The sequence below is a fragment of the Salmo salar genome, chromosome ssa13 (assembly GCF_905237065.1).
Source record: "Salmo salar chromosome ssa13, Ssal_v3.1, whole genome shotgun sequence".
Taxonomy (NCBI): domain Eukaryota; kingdom Metazoa; phylum Chordata; class Actinopteri; order Salmoniformes; family Salmonidae; genus Salmo; species Salmo salar.
The window spans coordinates 26,370,069-26,391,478 of NC_059454.1; the positions used below are offsets into that span (position 1 = coordinate 26,370,069).

The window sequence follows — 21,410 nt, forward strand, 5'->3', positions numbered from 1 at the left end:
AATTGTGCACCGCCCCATGGGTCTATAAAGAGGTGAGCGAAACACGCGAAGTTGAGTTTTTAGGCTCTGAGTGTGTATTCCTGTGTGTGAAGGCGTAAACAGGGCCGAGTCAGTGGAGGATGATCTGAGAGTTAGTCGACTCAAAGAAACCTATCATTGGTCGGTTGCGGGCGACCTACAGCCGTCCTGACACTGAATTGATCACAGTAGGGATTGGTGCGGTCTGTAGGGCTGTGGGGCCACGGTGACTGTGGGTTCTATGTGAAGAACGGTACCTGGTGAAACCCTATTGGAAGAAGGACCTCATTCTGAAAAGTGTCTGTGAGACCGTCTAAGTGATCCTCAGAAGTGGTGAATTCCAATTATTTTAAATGTGCTAGCCAGGTATGCCCTGGGTTTGGTAATTTAGCGTTAAATATCTAGCATCTGTGTGAACTGGTTTTGGCCATTTAATGTTAAAACATCCGGAATCTGTGTGAACTAGTTAAGACCATTTATGATATAGGATAAGATAGTAAGGTGCACCTGTACTTGTTTTAAACCTGTAATTATTTTAAACCCGTACCCCATTTTAGAAGTATTGAAAGATGCAAATGTATGACTTGCATTTTCCTAAGAACTAACCATGAGATAGAAATGAGAAAATATTCCTGCAGGTTAAAATATTGTTGAAAAACAACTAATTGATTAGGTATGTTTGAGAATATAGCATTGTGTGACTGTGATATGAGAGCTGTGTGAATATGGAAATGAGTCTTAATCTGATGTTTGAATAGTAACATATAGAAATATGCTTAATCAGATGATTGAAGTTTGGATAATAAGCTTTGATATAACGTTATCTCGGGGTTCCGTTCCTTCACTGCCCATCATAGAATATCACGGAGTGGTATTGAGAGCGGGATGATATTTTAGAAAGCAGCGGAAGGTCTATAGTTCCTGAGAGGCTTGGTTTTGCCGTGGTTTCTGGGAGGTTAGAGAACCGTTGAGGATCCCATGGTCATTGTCCGGGAAACAAAAGTTTATTTTTTTTGTTCTGCTGAGAGTATGTTTGGAGAGCTGCTTCGTAGCTATGGACTAGTCCTTGAAGAGGGAAATTGAATGGTTCTCGTGAGTACCTAAGAATTTCTTACGTTTTATATGGATTCTGTGAATATATGAAAATATGATAAATTGTATGTGTGTATAATCGATTACTAGAGATTTGATGAAGTAATACTGGGAATATAATTAGATACAATTTAAACTACCCATACGTAGATGTACGTAGGTTTTGAGTTGGTGTCTTTAATGGATAATTTGATAAAGATGAGGTTTAAGCATTATTAAACTGTCTACAATGTCTGGGGAATTGTCTTAGAAACCGATTGGAGTGTGTCCGCTTTTGGTTAACTTACCCTAACGATGTAACTATATAACGCGTATTGGATTTTCTCCGTCTGGGTACTAATACATTTGAAATAACACTTCCCTTAAGGCCTGGAAATGTGTTTTATTTTTTTTCTTCCCAGTATGAGAGGAGTTGCTGGATTTATTGAATAATCCTTTTTCCCTAAAGTTAGAGCGAATTAAAATGGAATCTCGACGTAATTTATAAAGGCTATTTTCTGGGAATTGTGTCTTATTATGTTATTATAGCTGGCCATGCTTTCCACCTGGCTACCCCTACTCCGGCCAGCAGCAACCTGCCCAAGCCCCCCCCCCTTCTCCGTCACCCAAATCCAGATAGCTGATGTTCTGAAAGAGCTGCAAAATCTGGTCCCCTACAAAATCAGCCGGGCTAGACAATCTGGACCCTCTCTTTCTGAAATTATCTGCCGCAATTGTTGCAACCCCTATTACTAGCCTGTTCAACCTCTCTTTCGTATCGTCTGAGATCCCTAAAGATTGGAAAGCTGCCGTGGTCATCCCCGTCTTCAAGGGGGAGACCCTCTAGACCCAAACTGTTACAGACCTATATCCATCCTGCCCTGCCTTTCTAAAGTCTTTGAAAGCCAAGTTAACAAACAGATCACCGAACATTTCGAATCCCACCGTAACTTCTCCGCTATGCAATCTGGTTTCCGAGCTGGTCACGGGTGCACCTCAGCCACGCTCAAGGTACTAAACAATATCATAACCACCATCGATAAAAGACAGTACTGTGCAGCCGTCTTCATCGACCTGGCCAAGGCTTTCGACTTTGTCAATCACCGCATTCTTATCGGCAGACTCAGTAGCCTGCCTTTCTCAAATGACTGCCTCGCCTTCTTCACCAACTACTTCTCAGACAGAGTTCAGTGTGTCAAATCGGAGGGCCTGTGTCCGGACTTCTGGCAGTCTCTATGGTGGTGCCACAGGGTTCAATTCTCGGGCCTGACTCTTTTCTCTGTATATATCAACGATGTCGCTCTTGCTGCGGTTGATTCTCTGATCCACCTCTACGCAGACGACACCATTCTGTATACATCTGTCCCTTCTTTGGACACTGTGTTAAAAACTCCAAACGAGCTTCAATGCCATACAACACTCCTTCCGTGGCCTCCATCTGCTATTAAATGCATGCTCTTCAACCGATCGCTGCTCGCACCCGCCCACCCGACTAGCATCACTACTCTGGACAGTTCTGATTTAGAATATGTGGACAACTACAAATACCTAGGTGTCTGGTTAGACTGCAAACTCTCCTTCCAGACTCACATTAAGCATCTCCAATCCAAAATTAAATCTAGAATCGGCCTATTCGCAACAAAGCCTCCTTCACTCATGCTGCCAAACATACCCTCATAAAGCTGACTATCCTACCGATCCTTGACTTCGGCATTGTCATTTACAAAATAGCCTCCAACACTCTACTCAGCAAATTGGATGTAGTCTATCACAGTGCCATCCGATTTGTCACTAAAGCCCCGTATACTACCCACCACTGCGACCTGAACGCTCTCTTTGGCTGGCCCTCACTAAATATTCGTCGTCAAACCCACTGGCTCCAGGTCATCTATAAGTCTTTGCTAGGTAAAGCCCCGCCTTATCTCAGCTCACTTGTCACCATAGCAACACCCACCCGTAGCACGCGCTCCAGCAGGTATATTTCACTGGTCATCCCCAAAGCCAACACCCCATTTGGCCGCCTTTCCTTCCAGTTCTCTGCTGCCAATGACTGGAACGAATTGCAAAAGTCACTGAAGCTGGAGACTTATATCTCCTTCACTAACTATAAGCATCAGCTGTCTGAGCAGCTTACCGATCGCTGCACCTGTACACAGCCCATCTGTAAATAGCCCACCCATCTACCTCATCCCCATATTGTTTTTATTTACTTTTTGCTCTTTTGCACCCCAGTATCTCTACTTGCACATCATCATCTGCACATTTATCACTCCAGTGTTAATGCTAAATAGGAATTATTTCGCCACTATGGCCTATTTATTGCCTTACCTCCCTAATCTTACTACATTTGCACACACTGTATATAGATCTTTCTATTGTGTTATTGACTGTATGTTTGTCTATCCCATGTGTAACTCTGTGTTGTTGTTTTTGTCACACTGCTTTGTTTTATCTTGGCCAGGTCGCAGTTGTAAATGAGAACTTATCAATTGGCCTACCCGGTTAGATAAAGTTGAAATAAAATAAAATAAACGTAGGTGGCCGCATGCACTTTAAACGTTTGTTTGCGGACCGCCATGATATCACAGAAGAAGAATGCGCAGCGTTGATGGTCTTGAACGTACCCTTCTGCATACCCCCCTTGCCCGGGAAAATCTGCACAAGAAGATGCGCAGGGCTCGAGACAGATATTGAAGCGCATGAGTTGTGGAGTCGTTTTCTATAGTCTAGCTACTTTACTTGCACATTCTTGTAACTTAAAGTCGTTTGTTGCGGTTAGAGTTCAGTGTCGATTGAACAGACAGGACTGTTATGTGAGGCAAGGCCGCAACAGTTGGGTTTTGGAGGATTGCTGGAGAAGCGAGGGGAAATGTCCTGGTGGTCGTGCGGGTAAGCCAATCGGCCATATTTTTGCATACAGTTGTGAAAAGGAGCCACGCACTTCAGTTTATTCAAGGAACCTGGCACTGCATTCCAGAAAAGATTACGGCTTTTGTACTCTGTCGTTTTATTTTCAGGGGACTTCGTGTGCATTTTGGTTGTGAGCTGGGAGCTTGCTCGGTAACGTTAGCCAGCTAACTGTTCAGTAACAGTGAATTGCTCGTTTAGAAGCCGTTGTTATTGTTGCCAGCAAATCAAATTGTATTTATCACATGCACAGAATACAACTGGTATAGACTTTACAATGAAATGCTTGCTTACGAACCTTTTCCAACGACGTAGAGTTAAACTAAATAATAACTAACACGAGCAATAAAATACAAAATAATGGAGCTATACTATTTACAGGGAGTACCAGCTCAATGTGCAGCGGTACTTGAGGTAGATATGTACATGAAGGTAGGGTAAAGTGACTAGGCGTCCGCATTGCTAGATAAGAATAATAAGAGTAAAATAAAGAGTAGAGTGGCAGCCGCCAGGTAGTTGTTTGCTAACGTTAGCTGGCCAAATCAGCTAACATTACCGGCTTCTTCACCACCAGTTGCAGTCAATTGGACGTTTTTCTGTCATGTATGCAACAATTTACTAATCACAATTCCACTTAGTTAGCATTGTGCATATGTCATTGATTGGTGTATCTATAAATTGAAGATTGGCTTTATCGCTAGTGGCAGTAGTTTTTTGATTAGCCAGCGAGCTAACATGCTGACCAGAACGGACACGTCGCGTGCGCGAGCGTCGCAAAATAAATTTAGAAATCCATGTTATTCAATTATTGCACCCACACTCCTCGGGTGCGTCTGGTTGCCTAGGGCTAAAATAGAACTCCTTTCTATTTCTGATGCAGATCGCCTGAAAGTCCTGCCTCTCCCATCTCCTCATTGGTTTATAGAAGCAGGTACCCACGTGCCATCTCCTCATTGGTTATACCCACTAGGGTGATTGAAAGACGAACTGAACTGTTTTGCGATAGTCGTGGTAATGTTTAGATGCCAATCACCATATAAATTCAAAGATGAAAAAGCCTGGAAGGAGGAGAGATGACGAGAAACTACCCGGTTGGCCGTTTTATGTGTGGATTAATTGGCGGTACAAATTAGCTAGCAACAGCAAGCTAGCTAAATAGGACAAATTAGCTAGCAAGTGCAAGCTAACTAGCTAAATTGCCATACATGTTTAATGCTTTTTGACCTGTCCCCAAATTAATGTCATTGGTTCAGAGTTTGTTTTGATATTTTAATCTGCATGTGGTGATCGCGTTTGGTGTAGGGGGACAAAATACATTTATGCACGATGGCGCACATGCGCAGCCTGTTTGGGTTGGGTTCCGTGTAACGTTAACTACATTGTTTACAAGACTGATACAGTAGGTGGGCTTCAAATCAAAGCAAATTTGATTTAGTCACATGCGCCGAATACAACAGGTGCAGTAGACCTTACTGTTAACCTGTTAGGGCTAGGGGGCAGTATTTACACGGCCGGATAAAAAACGTACCCGATTTAATCTGGTTATTACTACTGCCCAGAAACTAGAATATGCATATAATTATTGGCTTTGGATAGAAAACACCCTAAAGTTTCTAAAACTGTTTGAATGGTGTCTGTGAGTATAACAGAACTCATATGGCAGGCAAAAACCTGTGAAGATTCTGTACAGGAAGCGCCCTCTCTGACCATTCCTTGGGCTTCTTGGCTCTGTTTATTGAAAACTTAGGATCTTTGCTGTAACGTGACACTTCCTACGGCTCCCATAGGCTCTCAGAAACCGGGAAAAAACTGAATGATGTAATTCCAGCCCCTGGCTGAAAAACATTAGCGCCTTTGGTAAGTGGTCTATCAGAGGACCATCAGACTGAGGCGCGTGCACGGGCGACACCATGTTTTTATTTTCTCTCTCTTTGAGCTAAAACACAGATTCCCGGTCGGAATATTATCGCTTTTTTACGAGAAAAATGGCATAAAAATGGATTTTAAACGGCGGTTGACATGCTTCGAAGTACGGTAATGGAATATTTAGAATTTTTTTGTCACGAAACGCGTCGGGCACGTCACCCTTCTTTACCCTTTCGGATAGTGTCTTGAACGCACGAACAAAACGCCGCTATTTGGATATAACTATGGATTATTTTGAACCAAACCAACATTTGTTATTGAAGTAGAAGTCCTGGGAGTGCATTCTGACAAAGAACAGCAAAGGTAATAACATTTTTCTTATAGTAAATCAGACTTTGGTGAGGGCTAAACTTGCTGGGTGTCTAAATAGCTAGCCCTGTGATGCCGGGCTATCTACTTAGAATATTGCAAAATGTGCTTTCACCGAAAAGCTATTTTAAAATCGGACATAGCGAGTGCATAGAGGAGTTGAGAAATTGAAGTAATAGCATTTCTAAGGTATTTGAATAACGCGCCACAGGATTCCACTGGCTGTTACGTAGGGACGATTTCGGGGACGATTTCGTCCCACCTTCCCTAGAGAGGTTAACCTCTTACATCTAGACGTTCCGCTAGCGGAACACCGCTCCAATATCCAATGATAGGGCGTGGCGCGAAATACAAACTCCTCGAAAATCCGAAAACTTCAATTTTTCAAACGTATGACTATTGTACACCATTTTAAAGACAAGACTCTCCTTTATCTAACCACACTGTCCGATTTCAAAAAGGCTTTACAACGAAAGCAAAACATTAGATTATGTCAGGAGAGTACCCAGCCAGAAATAATCAGACACCCATTTTTCAAGCTAGCATATAATGTCACAAAAACCAAAACCACAGCTAAATGCAGCACTAACCTTTGATCTTCATCAGATGACACTCCTAGGACATTATGTTATACAATACATGCATGTTTTGTTCAATCAAGTTCATATTTATATCAAAAACCAGCTTTTTACATTAGCATGTGACGTTCAGAACTAGCATTCCCACCAAACACTTCCGGTGAATTTACTAAATTACTCACGATAAACGTTCACAAAAACATAACAATTATTTAAAGAATTATAGATACAGAACTCCTTTATGCAATCGTGGTGTCCGATTTTAAAATAGCTTTTCGGTGAAAGCACATTTTGCAATATTCTGAGTAGATAGCCCGGCCATCACAGGCTAGCTATTTTGACACCCACCAAGTTTGGTACTCACCAAACTCAGATTTACTATAAGAAAAATTGGATTACCTTTGCTGTTCTTCGTGAGAATGCACTCCCAGGACTTCTACTTCAACAACAAATGTTGGTTTGGTTCCAAATAATCCATAGTTATATCCAAATAGCGGCGTTTTGTTCGTGCGTTCAAGACACTATCCGAAGGGTAAAGAAGGGTGACGCGCCCGGCGCGTATCGTGACAAAAAAAATCAAAATATTCCATTACCGTACTTCGAAGCATGTCAAACGCTGTTTAAAATCAATTTTTATGCGATTTTTCTCGTAAAAAAGCGATAATATTCCGACTGGGAGTCGTTGTTTTCGTTCAAAGACTGAAAATGTAAACATGGAGTCGTCTCGTGCACGCGCGCGCCAGTCTCATTGTTCTCAGATCGACCACTTACCAAATGCGCTACTGTTTTTCAGCCAGAGACAGCAGAGTCATCATTCAACGTTCTGCCGCCTTCTGAGAGCCTTTGGGAGCATTAGAAAGTGTCACGTTACAGCAGAGATCCCCTGTTTTGGATAGAGATGGCAAAGAAGGCCAATAAATGGTCAGACAGGGTACTTCCTGTACAGAATCTTCTCAGGTTTTGGCCTGCCATTTGAGTTCTGTTATACTCACAGACACCATTCAAACAGTTTTAGAAACTTTGGAGTGTTTTCTATCCAAAGCTACTAATTATATGCATATTCTAGTTTCTGGGCAGGAGTAATAACCAGATTAAATCGGGTACGTTTTTTTTCCGGCCGTGAAAATACTGCCCCCTATCCATAACAAGTTAAATGCTTACTTACAAGCCCTTAACCAACAATGCATTTCAAGAAATGGATATTGTCTGTGAACTCTAAGGAAACTTGTTACACAGTTTGAAGGACATGTATGTTACAAAATTACAATACAAAGCTAGATGCACGAGTTAGGGCAGCTGCAGTATTTTATTTTTATTTAGTCCAAATAGCATTTTAAAAGGTAAACATGCCTAGCCATTCTATTGTTAAAGGGTGCGCTTTTTAAGGCGATGGTTACTTTTAAATTTTGGCTGATGGACCTGGAACTTTGTCAGAAGTGGGACAACTTTGTCAGAATCAGCCTCCCAAACTTTATTGGGGGGGCGCGTTATAACAACCATGTGTAGTTATCGCTTTGTCGTGGACTGGCCCAGGCTGAATGTCGGCGCTGTACAGTACCGACCGTCATTGGGGACATCATACCATCTGTGAGGGATGGGTAATAGGCCTAGCGTTATAAATTACCATGCGTTCTACATGTCCAAACGGGCGTACCGACCTTGTGGTAGAGAGGATATACTGCCATTTTAAGTCAAGACGTCTCTTAATAAAGCCTTGTTCACATTGGCAGTTTGAAGTGACTCAAATCCATTTTGATTTAATTGATTTGCCCTCTAATGGTTTTTAAACTTATTTGGCATATATTGTTGCTTTCTAGCTACTTTGACAGTTTTGACAATACCATGAAGTGGTAGCTAACTAGGTTGTTAATTTATGACCAAATTAGTGAATGTGCTAGAAATCTAAACAGCTAGCTAGTTGGCTGCTGTGGTTAGCCAAAATGGACTAGTTTTGAAAGTTCTTATCTTTTGAGGCTTTTGAAAGTGTTCTTACACTATGATTTTGAACATTTAAAGCAACGTCCGTGGCAGGAATTGTCACCTTAAGTTCTCAGTGATAGGAAGCGGGAACACCACCACCAATCAGCCTACACTCTGCACAATCACCGTTGTTAAATGACAAATACCTTTGCCATGTCAGCAAACGACTGCACTCTGAACACACACAAGTCCAATTTGGTCACTTGTAACTTGCTGTTCGTCAGTCAGTATCCCAAAACAGATTTAAAAAGCAAAACTGATTTGAGCATTAAGGCCTGCAGTGTGAACAAGGCAGCTCACATGAAATGGGTTCAGCTCAATAAAGCAGCAGGTATGACTGGTAGGTGATAGTAGCTGTGAAGGAACTTTGTAATTGAGGGGCTCATCCATGGCTGTGTTTCAAACTCATAAAATACACACCCTCGTCCACTTGCCCTTGGAGTCCCCGCAGCCATATTTGTCATTGGTCAAAATGATTAGCCAAGCAAGGGAAGTTTGCAACGTAAGCCCCTCAGCCCTCGTTTTGCGAGTGTACAATTCTGTTCACTTCGGGGCGTGAAACGCATCATAATTAAATTCGCGATGATTGTTCATCCACTAAGATAAGTCAGCCAAAACTTAAAACGTCAATATGGATAAGTCGACATACAAGTGTAAGTAAAAACTATTGTCAAAGGTTAGAAATTGTGCTACTAATGCACATGACGGCACAAACATATCTCGTAAAAGTGATGATTTTGTTTGGTTAGCTTTTGGAAATTGTAAAAGTGAAACATTTTCCTTCATTTGCTAGCTATCATACAGTAGGTGTATATTAATAATTATATAGTTAATATAAGTAGACATGCAATCATAATTGACTGTAGCACATATAAAACTCCCAAAAGCAACCGGTGGCTGAAAACAGTCATCGCGGGATGAACGAGTGATGAATTTCCAGGCAAGGGCGGTCCATTTAAAAATGATTCCTTCCTCCCTTGCCCTGGAAGTGTATACTCGTCAGACGTCATCAAAAGTGTCCACTTAATTTGAGGGCTGAGGGGATAGGGTGTGTGTGTCTTTTAAGTGTTTGGAATGCAGCCCATGTCTCACTTAAACATCAAAATAGATTGAATCCAGGTGTGCTAGAGTTTTATGCCTTCCTCTGGTCTCATCTTTTTCTTCTTGTTTATTTGCAGCATGCAGAGTGACGATGGAGACGGGATGCTGTGTGTTGACACAGACTCTGATGTGGCGGAACAGCGGGAGAGTTGTAAAGTTAAAGTGAAGTGGACTCATGAGGAGGTGAGCGATTGATCTAGACTTGAGGCCTTGTCCCATAACTCTAAAATGGCTTCCTATACTTCTGTATATAGTCCTCTGTAACCTAAACACTAACCGGAGGCTCTCAGCCCTGACTAACGTAAAAGTGTTATAAAGAATGAGGAGAATAGTAGCAGCTGCTCTGTAGTTAGCAGGTGCAGTAGTATGTTCTTTCTCTTGTACTTGTAGGATGATAATCTAAAGATCCTGGTGCACAACTTTGGAAAAAGTGACTGGAAAACTATCGTCAGCTTCCTACCAGTGAGTATTTGGGACAGATATAGCACAGGCTTAATTGTAGAATATAATTTTAGTCCTCTATTTTCTTCCTGTTAGGATTGATACTATGAATAAGAGCATATCTGTGTAAAACCTTACAAAAGTTGCTTTCCTCTAGGGACGTACAGAGTACCAATGTATGCACCGCTATATGAAGGCTCTGGATCCAGATATAATCAAGGGTACTTGTACCAAGGAGGAGGATGACAAGGTGAGCATCAACAAGCCAATGTCATTATACAGATGATTTCCACAGCCCATTATTTATCCTTCCCCTTCTTACATCATTGTATCTCTGTAGGTCATTGAGCTGGTGAGTAAATATGGGACCAAGCACCTGAAGGGCCGCCTGGGGAAGCAGTGCAGGGAGCGCTGGCACAACCACCTCAATCCAGACGTGAAGAAGTCCTCATGGACCCCAGAGGAGGACCTGATCATCTACAAAGCCCACTGCGTCCTGGGGAACCGCTGGGCTGAGATTGTCAAACTGCTACCTGGAAGGTAATTTGCCACAGCAGGGTCCAGCATTAACTTTTTTTCTCACTGGCCCGTCAGGATAGTTGACCGGGTCACGTCAGTTGACCCAAAATCTACTGTCCCAAACTATATTTCTACTGTCCTGGACCTGGGGTAGTTTAAATTGCATTTGGGTCATGCAGGGCCCATAGGTTAGCGTGTCTATTATTAAACTGCGAATAGGCAACATTTTTAATATCTAGATAATCTAGATGGCGTAGCAGTTCAGACGTTCTCTACCCTCCTCTTGTCGTGTCCCGTGTATATATATATTTACATATTTTTTTTTCTTCACTTATCTTTTTATATATATATATTCTTTTTTAATTCTAAAAACTCAACCTCAAAGCACTCTCCTGCAACCCGCCTCACCAATTTAAAAAAGAAAGTATTATTTACCTCATCTGAATTCCACAACAGAAGCTAGCAAGAGGTTAGCCATTTTCACTGGCTAACGTTGAAGTTCAGCTAGCCACGGTTAGCTGTCCTCAGCTATCCATTAGCTCGAAAAGCTATCGCCAGTTTTTGTACAGCGCGACTCAGACCAGAGCATACCGGACCTATTCTCTCTCCTTTCCCCGATTTCTACCGCAGGCTCTGGACATTTACACCTGGATCTTGCAGCTAACTAGCTGCTACCTGAGTGACTATTGGCAACGTCGGTCACGGAATTAACACACATTATTACGGAGCTAGCCAGCTAGCCAGCTGAAGAGTTCCGTCAGCCACTCCTGGGCTATTCCTGAGCTAGCCAGCTGAAGTGTCTCCTGGGCTACAACTCACCTATCCTGACCCGTTTTACTGCCGATCCGGAGCCCCATCGGGTCTTCACGACTGGACCACCGACGTTATCTGCCCGAGGGAGTTATCCAACTGGCCCCTCCGTCGCGACGTAACCTGATCGCCCATCTGCGGCCCGCTAATCGTTAGCTGTCTTTTCGGCTGCGATCTGAATAGGTCTATCGGACACTTTTCTAGGGCCACTATAACTAACTATTTTGCCAACTTGGACAGGTCCCCCCTTCCACACGGAACCCCACTAACCCACAGACGAAAACGCACGAGCTGGCTAAAAACAGACCTCCCTCCCATCTTCCACCAGCTTGCTACCTATGGCCCGGCTAGCTGTCTGAATCTCACTGGACCCTTTGATCACTCAGCTAAGCATGCCTCTCCTTAATGTCAATATGCCTTCTCCATTGCTGTTCTGGTTAGTGTTTATTGGCTTATTTCACTGTAGAGCCTCTAGCCCTGCTCATTATACCATATCCAACCTCTCAGTTCCTCCACCCACACATGCTATGACATCTTCTGGTTTCAATTATGTTTCTAGAGACAATATCTCTCTCACTATCACTAAATGCCTAGGTTTACCTCCTCTGTACTCACATCCCACCATACCTTTGTCTGTACATTATACCTTGAAGCTATTTTATCGCCCCCAGAAACCTGCTCCTTTTTCTCTCTATTCTGGACGTCACAGACGACCAATTCTTATAGCTTTTAGCCGTACCCTCATACTTATTCTTCTCTGCTCCTCTGGGGATGTAGAGGTGAATCCAGGCCCTGCAGTGCCTGGCTCCACTCCTACTCCCCAGGCGCTCTCTTTTGATGACTTCTGTAACCGTAATAACCTTGGTTTCATGCATGTTAACATTAGAAGCCTCCTCCCTAAGTTTGTTTTATTCACTGCTTTAGCACACTCCGCCAACCCGGATGTCCTAGCTGTGTCTGAATCTTGGCTTAGGAAGTCCACCAAAAACTCTGAAATCTTCATCCCTAACTACAACGTTTTCAGACAAGATAGAACGACCAAAGGGGGCGGTGTTGCAATCTACTGCAGAGAGAGCCTGCAGAGTTCTGTCCTGCTATCCAGGTCTGTACCCAAACAATTTGAACTTCTACTTTTAAAAATCCACCTCTCCAAAAACAAGTCTCTCACCGTTGCCGCCTGCTATAGACCCCCTCGGCCCCTAGTTGTGCTCCGGACACCATATGTGAACTGATTGCCCCCCATCTATCTTCAGAGCTCGTGCTACTAGGTGACCTAAACTGGGACATGCTTAACACCCCAGCCATCCTACAATCCAAGCTTGATGCCCTCAATCTCACACAAATTATTAATGAACCCACCAGGTACAACCCCAAAGCCGCAAACACTGGCACCCTCATAGATATCATCCTAACCAACGTGCCCTCTAAATACACCTCTGCTGTTTTCAACCAAGATCTCAGCGATCACTGCCTCATTGCCTGCACCCGTAATGGGTCAGCGGTCAAACGACCTCCACTCATCACTGTCAAACGCTCCCCTGAAACATTTCAACGAGCAAGCCTTTCTAATCGACCTGGCCCTGGTATCCTGGAAGGATATTGACCTCATCCCGTCAGTAGAGGATGCCTGGTTATTTTTTTAAAATGCCTTCCTCTCCATCTTAAATAAGCATGCCCCTTTCAAGAAATTTAGAACCAGGAACAGATATAGCCCTTGGTTCTCCCCAGACCTGACTGCCCTTAACCAACACAAAAATATCCTGTGGCGTTCTGCATTAGCATCGAACTGCCCCCGCGATATGCAACTTTTTAGGGAAGTTAGAAACCAATACACACAGGCAGTTAGAAACGCCAAGGCTAGCTTTTTCAAACAGAAATTCGCTTCGTGCAACTCCAACTCTAAAAAGTTCTGGGACATTGTAAAGTCCATGGAGAATAAGAACACCTCCTCCCAACTGCCCACTGCACTGAGGATAGGAAACTCTGTCACCACCGATAAGCCCACTATAATTGAGAATTTCAATAAGCATTTTTCTACGGCTGGCCATGCTTTCCACCTAACTACCCCTACTGCATTCAACAGCACTGCACCCCCCACAGCTACTCGCCCAAGCCTCCCCCATTTCTCCTTCTCCCAAATCCATTCAACTGATGTTCTGAAAGAGCTGCAAAATCTGGACCCCTACAAATCAGCTGGGCTTGACAATCTGGACCCTTTCTTTCTAAAATTATCTGCCGAAATTATTGCAACCCCTATTACTAGCCTGTTCAACCTCTCTTTCGTGTCGTCTGAGATTCCCATAGATTGGAAAGCAGCTGCTGTCATCCCCCTCTTCAAAGGAGGTGACACTCTTGACCCTAATTGCTACAGACCTATATCCATCCTACCCTGCCTTTCTAAGGTCTTCGAAAGCCAAGTCAACAAACAGATTACCGACCATTTCGAATCCCACCGCACCCTCTCCGCTATGCAATCTGGTTTCAGAGCTGGTCATGGGTGCACCTCAGCCACGCTCAAGGTCCTAAACGACATCGTAACCGCCATCGATAAGAAACAATACTGTGCTGCCGTATTCATTGACCTGGCCAAAGCTTTTGACTCTGTTAATCACCACATCCTCATCGGCAGACTCAGTAGCCTTGGTTTCTCAAACGATTGCGTCGCCTGGTTCACCAACTACTTCTCTGACAGAGTTCAGTGTGTCAAATCAGAGGGCCTACTGTCTGGACCTCTGGCAGTCTCTATGGGGGTACCACAGGGTTCAATTCTTGGGCCAACTCTTTTCTCTGTATACATAAATCATGTCGCTCTTGCTGCTGGTGAATCTCTGATCCACCTCTACGCAGACGACACCATTCTGTACACTTCTGGCCCTTCTTTGGACACTGTGTTAACAACCCTCCAGACGAGCTTCAATGCCATTCAACTCTCCTTCCGTGGTCTCCAACTGCTCCTAAACACAAGTAAAACTAAATGCATGCTCTTCAACCGATCGCTGCCTGCACCTGCCCGCCTGTCCAGCATCACTTCTCTGGACGGTTCTAACTTAGAATTTGTGGACAACTACAAATACCTAGGTGTCTGGTTAGACTGTAAACTCTCCTTCCAGACTCACATCAATCATCTCCAATCCAAAGTGAAATCTCGAATTGGCTTCCTATTTCGCAACAAAGCATCCTTCACTCATGCTGCCAAACATACCCTCGTAAAACTGACCATCCTACCAATCCTCGACTTCGGCGATGTCATTTACAAAATAGCTTCCAATACCCTACTCAACAAGCTGGATGCAGTCTATCACAGTGCCATCCGTTTTGTCACCAAAGCCCCATATACTACCCACCACTGCGACCTGTACGCTCTCGTTGGCTGGCCTTCGCTTCATAATCGTCGCCAAACACATTGGCTCCAGGTCATCTACAAGACTCTGCTAGGTAAAGTCCCCCCTTATCTCCGCTCACTGGTCACCATAGCAGCACCCACCTGTAGCACGCGCTCCAGCAGGTATATCTCTCTGGTCACCCCTAAAGCCAACTCCTCCTTTGGTCGTCTCTCCTTCCAGTTCTCTGCTGCCAATGACTGGAACGAACTACAAAAATCTCTGAAACTGGAAACACTTATCTCCCTCACTAGCTTTAAGCACCAGCTGTCAGAGCAGCTCACAGATCACTGCACCTGTACATAGCCCATCTATAATTTAGCCCAAACTACTACCTCTTCCCCTACTGTATTTATTTATTTTATTTATTTTGCTCCTTTTCACCATATTATTTATATTTTATCTTTGAACTTTCTTCAAACTACAAATCTACCATTCCAGTGTTTTTCTTGCTATACTTTATTTACTTTGCCACCATGGCATTTTTTTGCCTTTACCTCCCTTATCTCACATCATTTGCTCACATTGTATATAGTCTTATTTATTTTTTTCTTCTACTGCATCATTGATTGTATGTTGTTTTACTCCATGTGTAACTCTGTGTTTTTGTATGTTGTCGAACTGCTTTGCTTTATCTTGGCCAGGTCGCAATTGTAAATGAGAACTTGTTCTCAACTTGCCTACCTGGTTAAATAAAGGTGAAATAAAAATAAATAAAAAAATATGGTATGTATTAAAAGCTGCGTAATATAAATTAATAACAGTTAATAATTTTAGCTAAGTCTAATATTTGACTAGTTATGCTGTGCTCTGATTTTCAAGAAGAAGTTGTGACTCTTGGTGGTGCTTGAATGAACAGCCTATCATATTGCTCAAATAGACAGACTTTTATGCATGTGCTTTCGACAATGTGGTGCTGAATCCGATGCTGCCCCAGTAGTTTCCAATGGAAGATCGCAGCAGTGCACAGAAATCTGACTGAACAGCCAAAATGCGCTGAACATGTTGATGGAGCCAGTGGATGTGGTGATCAACTGGGCCAGATGTTTTTACTGGCACGTGGGTCATGGTTAATCATCATAATATCAAACCCTGCCACATGCAATGAAATGGGTCACATTCAGATCCTATGTTGACCTAGCAGAATTTGTACATTTCTACCTCTGACAGGACTGACAATGCCGTGAAAAACCACTGGAACTCAACCATCAAACGTAAAGTAGAGATGGGAGCATATGTTATGGACAATGACGGGAGCCCACTACTACCCACTACTCTGGAGCAGGGCGAGGTCAGCCCTGTGAATTCTTCACATACTAACAAGCACCATGGTTCAACTAACCCATCACCCATTACTTTGGAACAGGGAGAGGTTAGCCATTTGTGTTTCTCACATTTAAACCAAAAAAAACAGGTGCCTGTATATGCTTTTAGTGTACACAAGGTAAAGTGTTGCGTTTTGAATATAGTGGATGTTTGATTAACCTAGGTTATCTTTGCTTGCAGGTGGATTTCCGTTTTGATGTTGTTTTAGACTCGGAGCCTGAACCTCCAGAGGTGGTAAGAATGCGATGTCCTTGACTGTTACTCTATTTGCACAACCTCACCAACACCCCCCATTTGCCCCCCCCCGAACCGCCTCAATTCATCAGTGCATGGACTCTACAAGATGTCGAAAGCGTTCCACAGGGTTACTGGCCCATGTTGACTCCAATGCTTCCCACAGTTGTTAAGTTGGCTGGATGTCGTTTGGTTGGTGGACCATTTGTAGATGCATATGGGGAAACCCAGCAGCGTTGCGGTTCTTGAAACAAACCAGTGCGCCTATTGCCATACCTGGTTCAAAGGCACTTAAAAAAAAAAATCTTGCCCATTCACCCTCTGAATGGCACACCTACACAATCCGTGTCTCAATTGTCTCAAGGCTTAAAAAAACTTTCTTTAGCCTGTCTTTCCCCTCCATCTACACTGATTTTGAAGTGGATTTAACTATTGACATCAGTATGGGATCACAGCTTTCACATCAGTCTGTCATGGGAAGAGCAGGTGTCCTTAATGTTTTGTACACTCAGTGTATGTCTGTGGGAGACAAACAGAAGTGATATGTCCCGTGTTCTGTTATCCTCCTATCAGGTATAATTACAGTGCATTCGGAAAGTATTCAGACCCTTTCCCTTTTTCCACATTTTGTTCCGTTACAGCCTTATTCTAAAATTGATTCAATTATTTTTTTCCCCCTCATCAATCTACACACAATACCCCTTAATGACAAAGCAAAAACAGGTTGCTAGAAATTTTGGCAAATGTATTAAAAAAATAAAAACATACCTCATTTACATAAGTATTCAGACCCTTTGCTATGAGACTTGAAATTAAGCTCAGGTGCTTCCTGTTTCCATTAATCATCCTTGATGTTTCTATGACTTGATTGGAGTCCACCTGTGGTAAATTCAATTGATTGGAAATGATTTAGAAAGATGCACACCTGTCTAAATAAGGTCCCACAGTTGGCAGTGCATGTCAGAGCAAAAACCAAGCCATGAGGTCAAAGGAATTGTCCGTAGCGCTATGAGACAGGATTGTGTCAAGGCACAGATCTGGGGAAGTGTACAAAAAAATGTCTGCAGCATTGAAGGTCCCCAAGAACACAGTGTCCTGCATCATTCTTAAATGGAAGAAGTTTAGAATCACCAAGACTCTTCTTAGAGCTGGCCGCCCGGCCAAACTGAGCAATCGAGAAAGAACGGCCTTGGTCAGGGAGGTGACCAAGAACCCGATGGTCACTCTGACAGAGCTCCAGAGTTCTTCTGTGGAGATGGGAGAACCTTCCAGAAGGACAACCATCTCTACAGCACTCCGCCAATTAGACCTTTTTATAGTAGAGTGGCCAGACGGAAGCCGCTACTCAGTAAAATACACATGACAGCCCGTATGGAGTTTGCCAAAAGGCACCTAAAGGACTCTGACCAGGAGAAATGAGATTCTCTGGTCTGGTGAAACCAAGATTGAACTCTTTGACCTGAATGCCAAGCGTTACGTCTGGAAGAAACCTGGCCCCATCCCTACGGTGAAGCATGGTGGTGGCAGCATCATGCTGTGGGGATGTTTTTCAGCGGCAGGGACTGGGAGACTAGTCAGGATCGAGGGAAAGATGAACGGAGCAAAGTACAGAGATCCTTGATGACAACCTGCTCCAGAGAGCTCAGGATTTCAGACTGGGGAAAAGATTCTCCTTCCAACAGGACAACCACCCTAAGCACACAGCCAAGACAACGCAGGAGTGGCTTCGGGACAAGTCTCTTGATGTCCTTGTGTGGCCCAGCGAAAGCCCGGACTTGAACCCGATCAAACATCTCTGGAGAGACCTGAAAATTGCTGTGCAGCAACGCTCTCCATCCAACCTGACAGCGCTTGAGAAGATCTGCAGAGAAGAACGGGAGAAACTCCCCAAATACAGGTGTGCCGAGCTTGTAGATTCATACCCAAGAAGACTTCAGAGGCTGTAATTGCTGCCAAAGGTGCTTCAATAAAGTACTGATTAAAGGGTCTGAATCCTTATATAAATATGATATTTCATATATTATTCTTTTTTTTTACATATTTCTAAAACCCTGTTTTTGCTTTGTCATTATGGGGTATTGTGTGTAGATGAGGAAAACAACTATTTAATCCATTTCAGAATAAGACTTATGTAAAGAAATGTTAAAAGTCAGTGGGTCTGAATACTTTTCAAATGCACTGTATTATTATAACCAAGTGGAGACACTTGAGAATTTCTTCACAGTATAATCTTGAAACATTCAAACCGTTTCACCCATTCTCTTTGTTCTCTGTAGATGAGGCAATATAGAGAGGCTATGGCCCTCACTCAAAAAATTAGGCCAAAAAAGGACTCTCACCTAGCCAGGCCAAAGATGGTGGTGTCTCCACCTGTCTCAGCCAAGAGGGACTCCAACAGCCCCTGCTCTAGCGGTGTCCCCACAACCCACCAGTCGCGTCAGAAGAGCATCACAGAAGCCGTACTGCGAATGATATCAGAGGACATGCTTCCCCTCAGCTTCGTCGAGGGATCAGGCTTCAGGAGGTTCATGTCTGTGATCGGCCCCCAGTATCAGAGGCTGTCCCAGCGTGCCGTGGGCCTCCGGCTGTACGATGATGTGGAGAAGGCCATCAAGCCCCATCTGATCCGCAACCTGAAGACCTGCCTGGCGGCCAGCGCAGGAAATTCTGTGATCCACGCCACCCTGGACCTTTGGGCCAGCCCCTATGCCGACCCCATTGTCGCCGTGCAGCTGCACTTCTTGGCTGACGACTGGCACATCCACCGGCCCACCGTGGCCTTCCGCCACATCGGCCACAAGAACTTGAACGTGGCCGTGGCTCGGGAGCTGGAGGCTGTTCTGCTGAGTTACGGCCTGTTTCCCAACAACCTGGGTTACATCATCACCAACGAGGCCAAGCACACCATTGCTGCCTATGACCTCTTCTGCGACTATAGGATCATGTGCTCGTCTCAGCGAGGCGACCCAAACGAGGAGGAGATGCTGGCCTTCCTGGGCGACCAGATGCCCACAGAGGACTTCTCAGAGATCCAGTTTGGCACCCGTGTGGGCTGCATTGCCAACATGCTGCAGCTGGTGATCAAGGAGGCTCTGAAAAAGTCTCGTGTTGTGGAGAACCTGCTGTCACAGGTGCACAACGTGGTGGCCTTCTTCCACCGCAGCGCCTACTGGAACGAGGTGTTGCTGAAGGAGTGTGGCATGTCATTGACCCCCTCACCCGACAGTGGTCACTGGAATTCCACCTTTGTGTCGATGCGGCGGATGGTGCTGGAGGTGGTGTGGGGCTCGGTCATGACCCTGCTTTCTCAGGCCTGCATTGAAGCCAAGGACTTGTCCAGCTCCCCGCCAATGGTGAGGGCCAAGCGAGAGCAGGTGGTGGACATCATCGGCCTGCTGGAGCCCTTCGAGGAGGCCATCCAGGTGCTGCAGAGCGACGCTGTCACCTTCTCCCTCATCATCCCCTCTCTGATCGGCCTGGACAGGACCTTGGAGACCCGCCCCACCAACTACAGCCACTTCTCCAAGGGGCTCCGATCTGGCCTGCACACACACTTCCAGCCCCTCATCCTGCAGAGGGACCTGATCCTTGTCACGGTGCTGGACCCCCGCATTAAGCTCCAGCCCTTCGACAACGCCAAGCAGGAGGGGGACACCTCCACACTGGCCGCCCCCTCCAAGTTTCAGGTCCGAACGCTGGTTGAGGCGTCGGTCACCGACATGGATTCCTGGAACCCATTTGTGAAGCAGAAAGAGGGTGAAGACAGCCAGGAGGACTCTGAGGCCTCCAGCTCTAACAGTTGCAGCGTCAACCTCAAGCGCAAGTCCATCTTCAGTTTCCTCCAGCCTGCGGCCAAGACCATAAAGCTGTCTGAACTGGACCAGTACTTATCAGAGCCTGTGCTGCATGGGGACTGCTCTACCCAGGTCTTTTGGAGAGATGCCTCACGGTTTCCCCAGCTCCAGAGGACAGCCAGGAGGCTGCTGGCTGTGCCAGCCACATCAGGGGGCTTTGACCGGCTTTTCCCCATGGCGTCCTGCATCGTCAGGGCCAAGAGGAGCCGGCTGCCCCCTCACACCACCGAGAGGCTGCTGCTCTACAGGGAGTCACTGAAGGGGGAAGACATCCAATTCCAATGGCTTCACTTAACAGTTATAGACATGCTGAACAAATCAAATCAAAGTTTATTTGTCACGTGTGCTGAATACAACAGGTGTAGACCTTACACTGAAATGCTTACTTACAGGCTCTAACCAATAGTGCAAAAAATGTATTTGGTGAACAATCGGTAGGTAAACAGTGCCTTCTACATCTCATTATCAGTCCTGTTTGTGCAGGATCTCTTACCGTAATGTTTTTTTATATTTAACCTTTACTTAACTAGGCAAGTCAGTTACATTTTTTACATTTATTTTACAAACATGGCCTACTTGTTTTTTTAATCTTTAACTAGGCAAGTCAGTTAACTTCTATGTGCTACGTGGCCACCTGCGGCACACAGCCAGTGAAATATCAGGGCGGCAAATTCAAAATGTCATAATTCAACTTTCTCAAACATACAACTATTTTACACCATTTTAAAGATGCACTTCTCCTTGACGTAACCACATTGTCCGATTTCAAAAAGGCTTTACAGCGAAAGCAAAACATTAGATTATGTTAGGAGAGTACATAGACAAAAATAATCACACAGCCATTTTCCAAGCAAGGACATGTGTCAATAAAACCCAAAACACAGCTAAATGAAGCACTAACCTTTGACGATTTTCATCAGATGACACTCCTAGGACATTGTTGCACAATACATGTA

General features: G+C 44.4%; 1 protein-coding gene across 2 annotated transcripts; it reads left to right on the forward strand.

The window, feature by feature from the left end:
• Positions 1-3,735: 3,735 nt before the first annotated feature.
• On the forward strand, positions 3,736-21,268 carry LOC123726203 (zinc finger BED domain-containing protein RICESLEEPER 3). Of its 2 annotated transcripts, none has more exons than XM_045693082.1 (9): positions 3,736-3,978; positions 9,968-10,073; positions 10,281-10,352; positions 10,489-10,581; positions 10,672-10,871; positions 16,211-16,412; positions 16,547-16,600; positions 18,877-20,984; positions 21,054-21,268. In XM_045693082.1, exons 1-8 carry the CDS (start codon positions 3,959-3,961, stop codon positions 20,851-20,853), a joined length of 2,724 nt encoding a protein of 907 aa, XP_045549038.1. In that variant the 5' UTR covers positions 3,736-3,958; the 3' UTR covers positions 20,854-20,984; positions 21,054-21,268. The 2 variants fall into 2 exon arrangements, with proteins under 2 accessions (XP_045549038.1, XP_045549039.1); XM_045693083.1 differs by having other exon boundaries at positions 16,211-16,331.
• Positions 21,269-21,410: the final 142 nt, after the last annotated feature.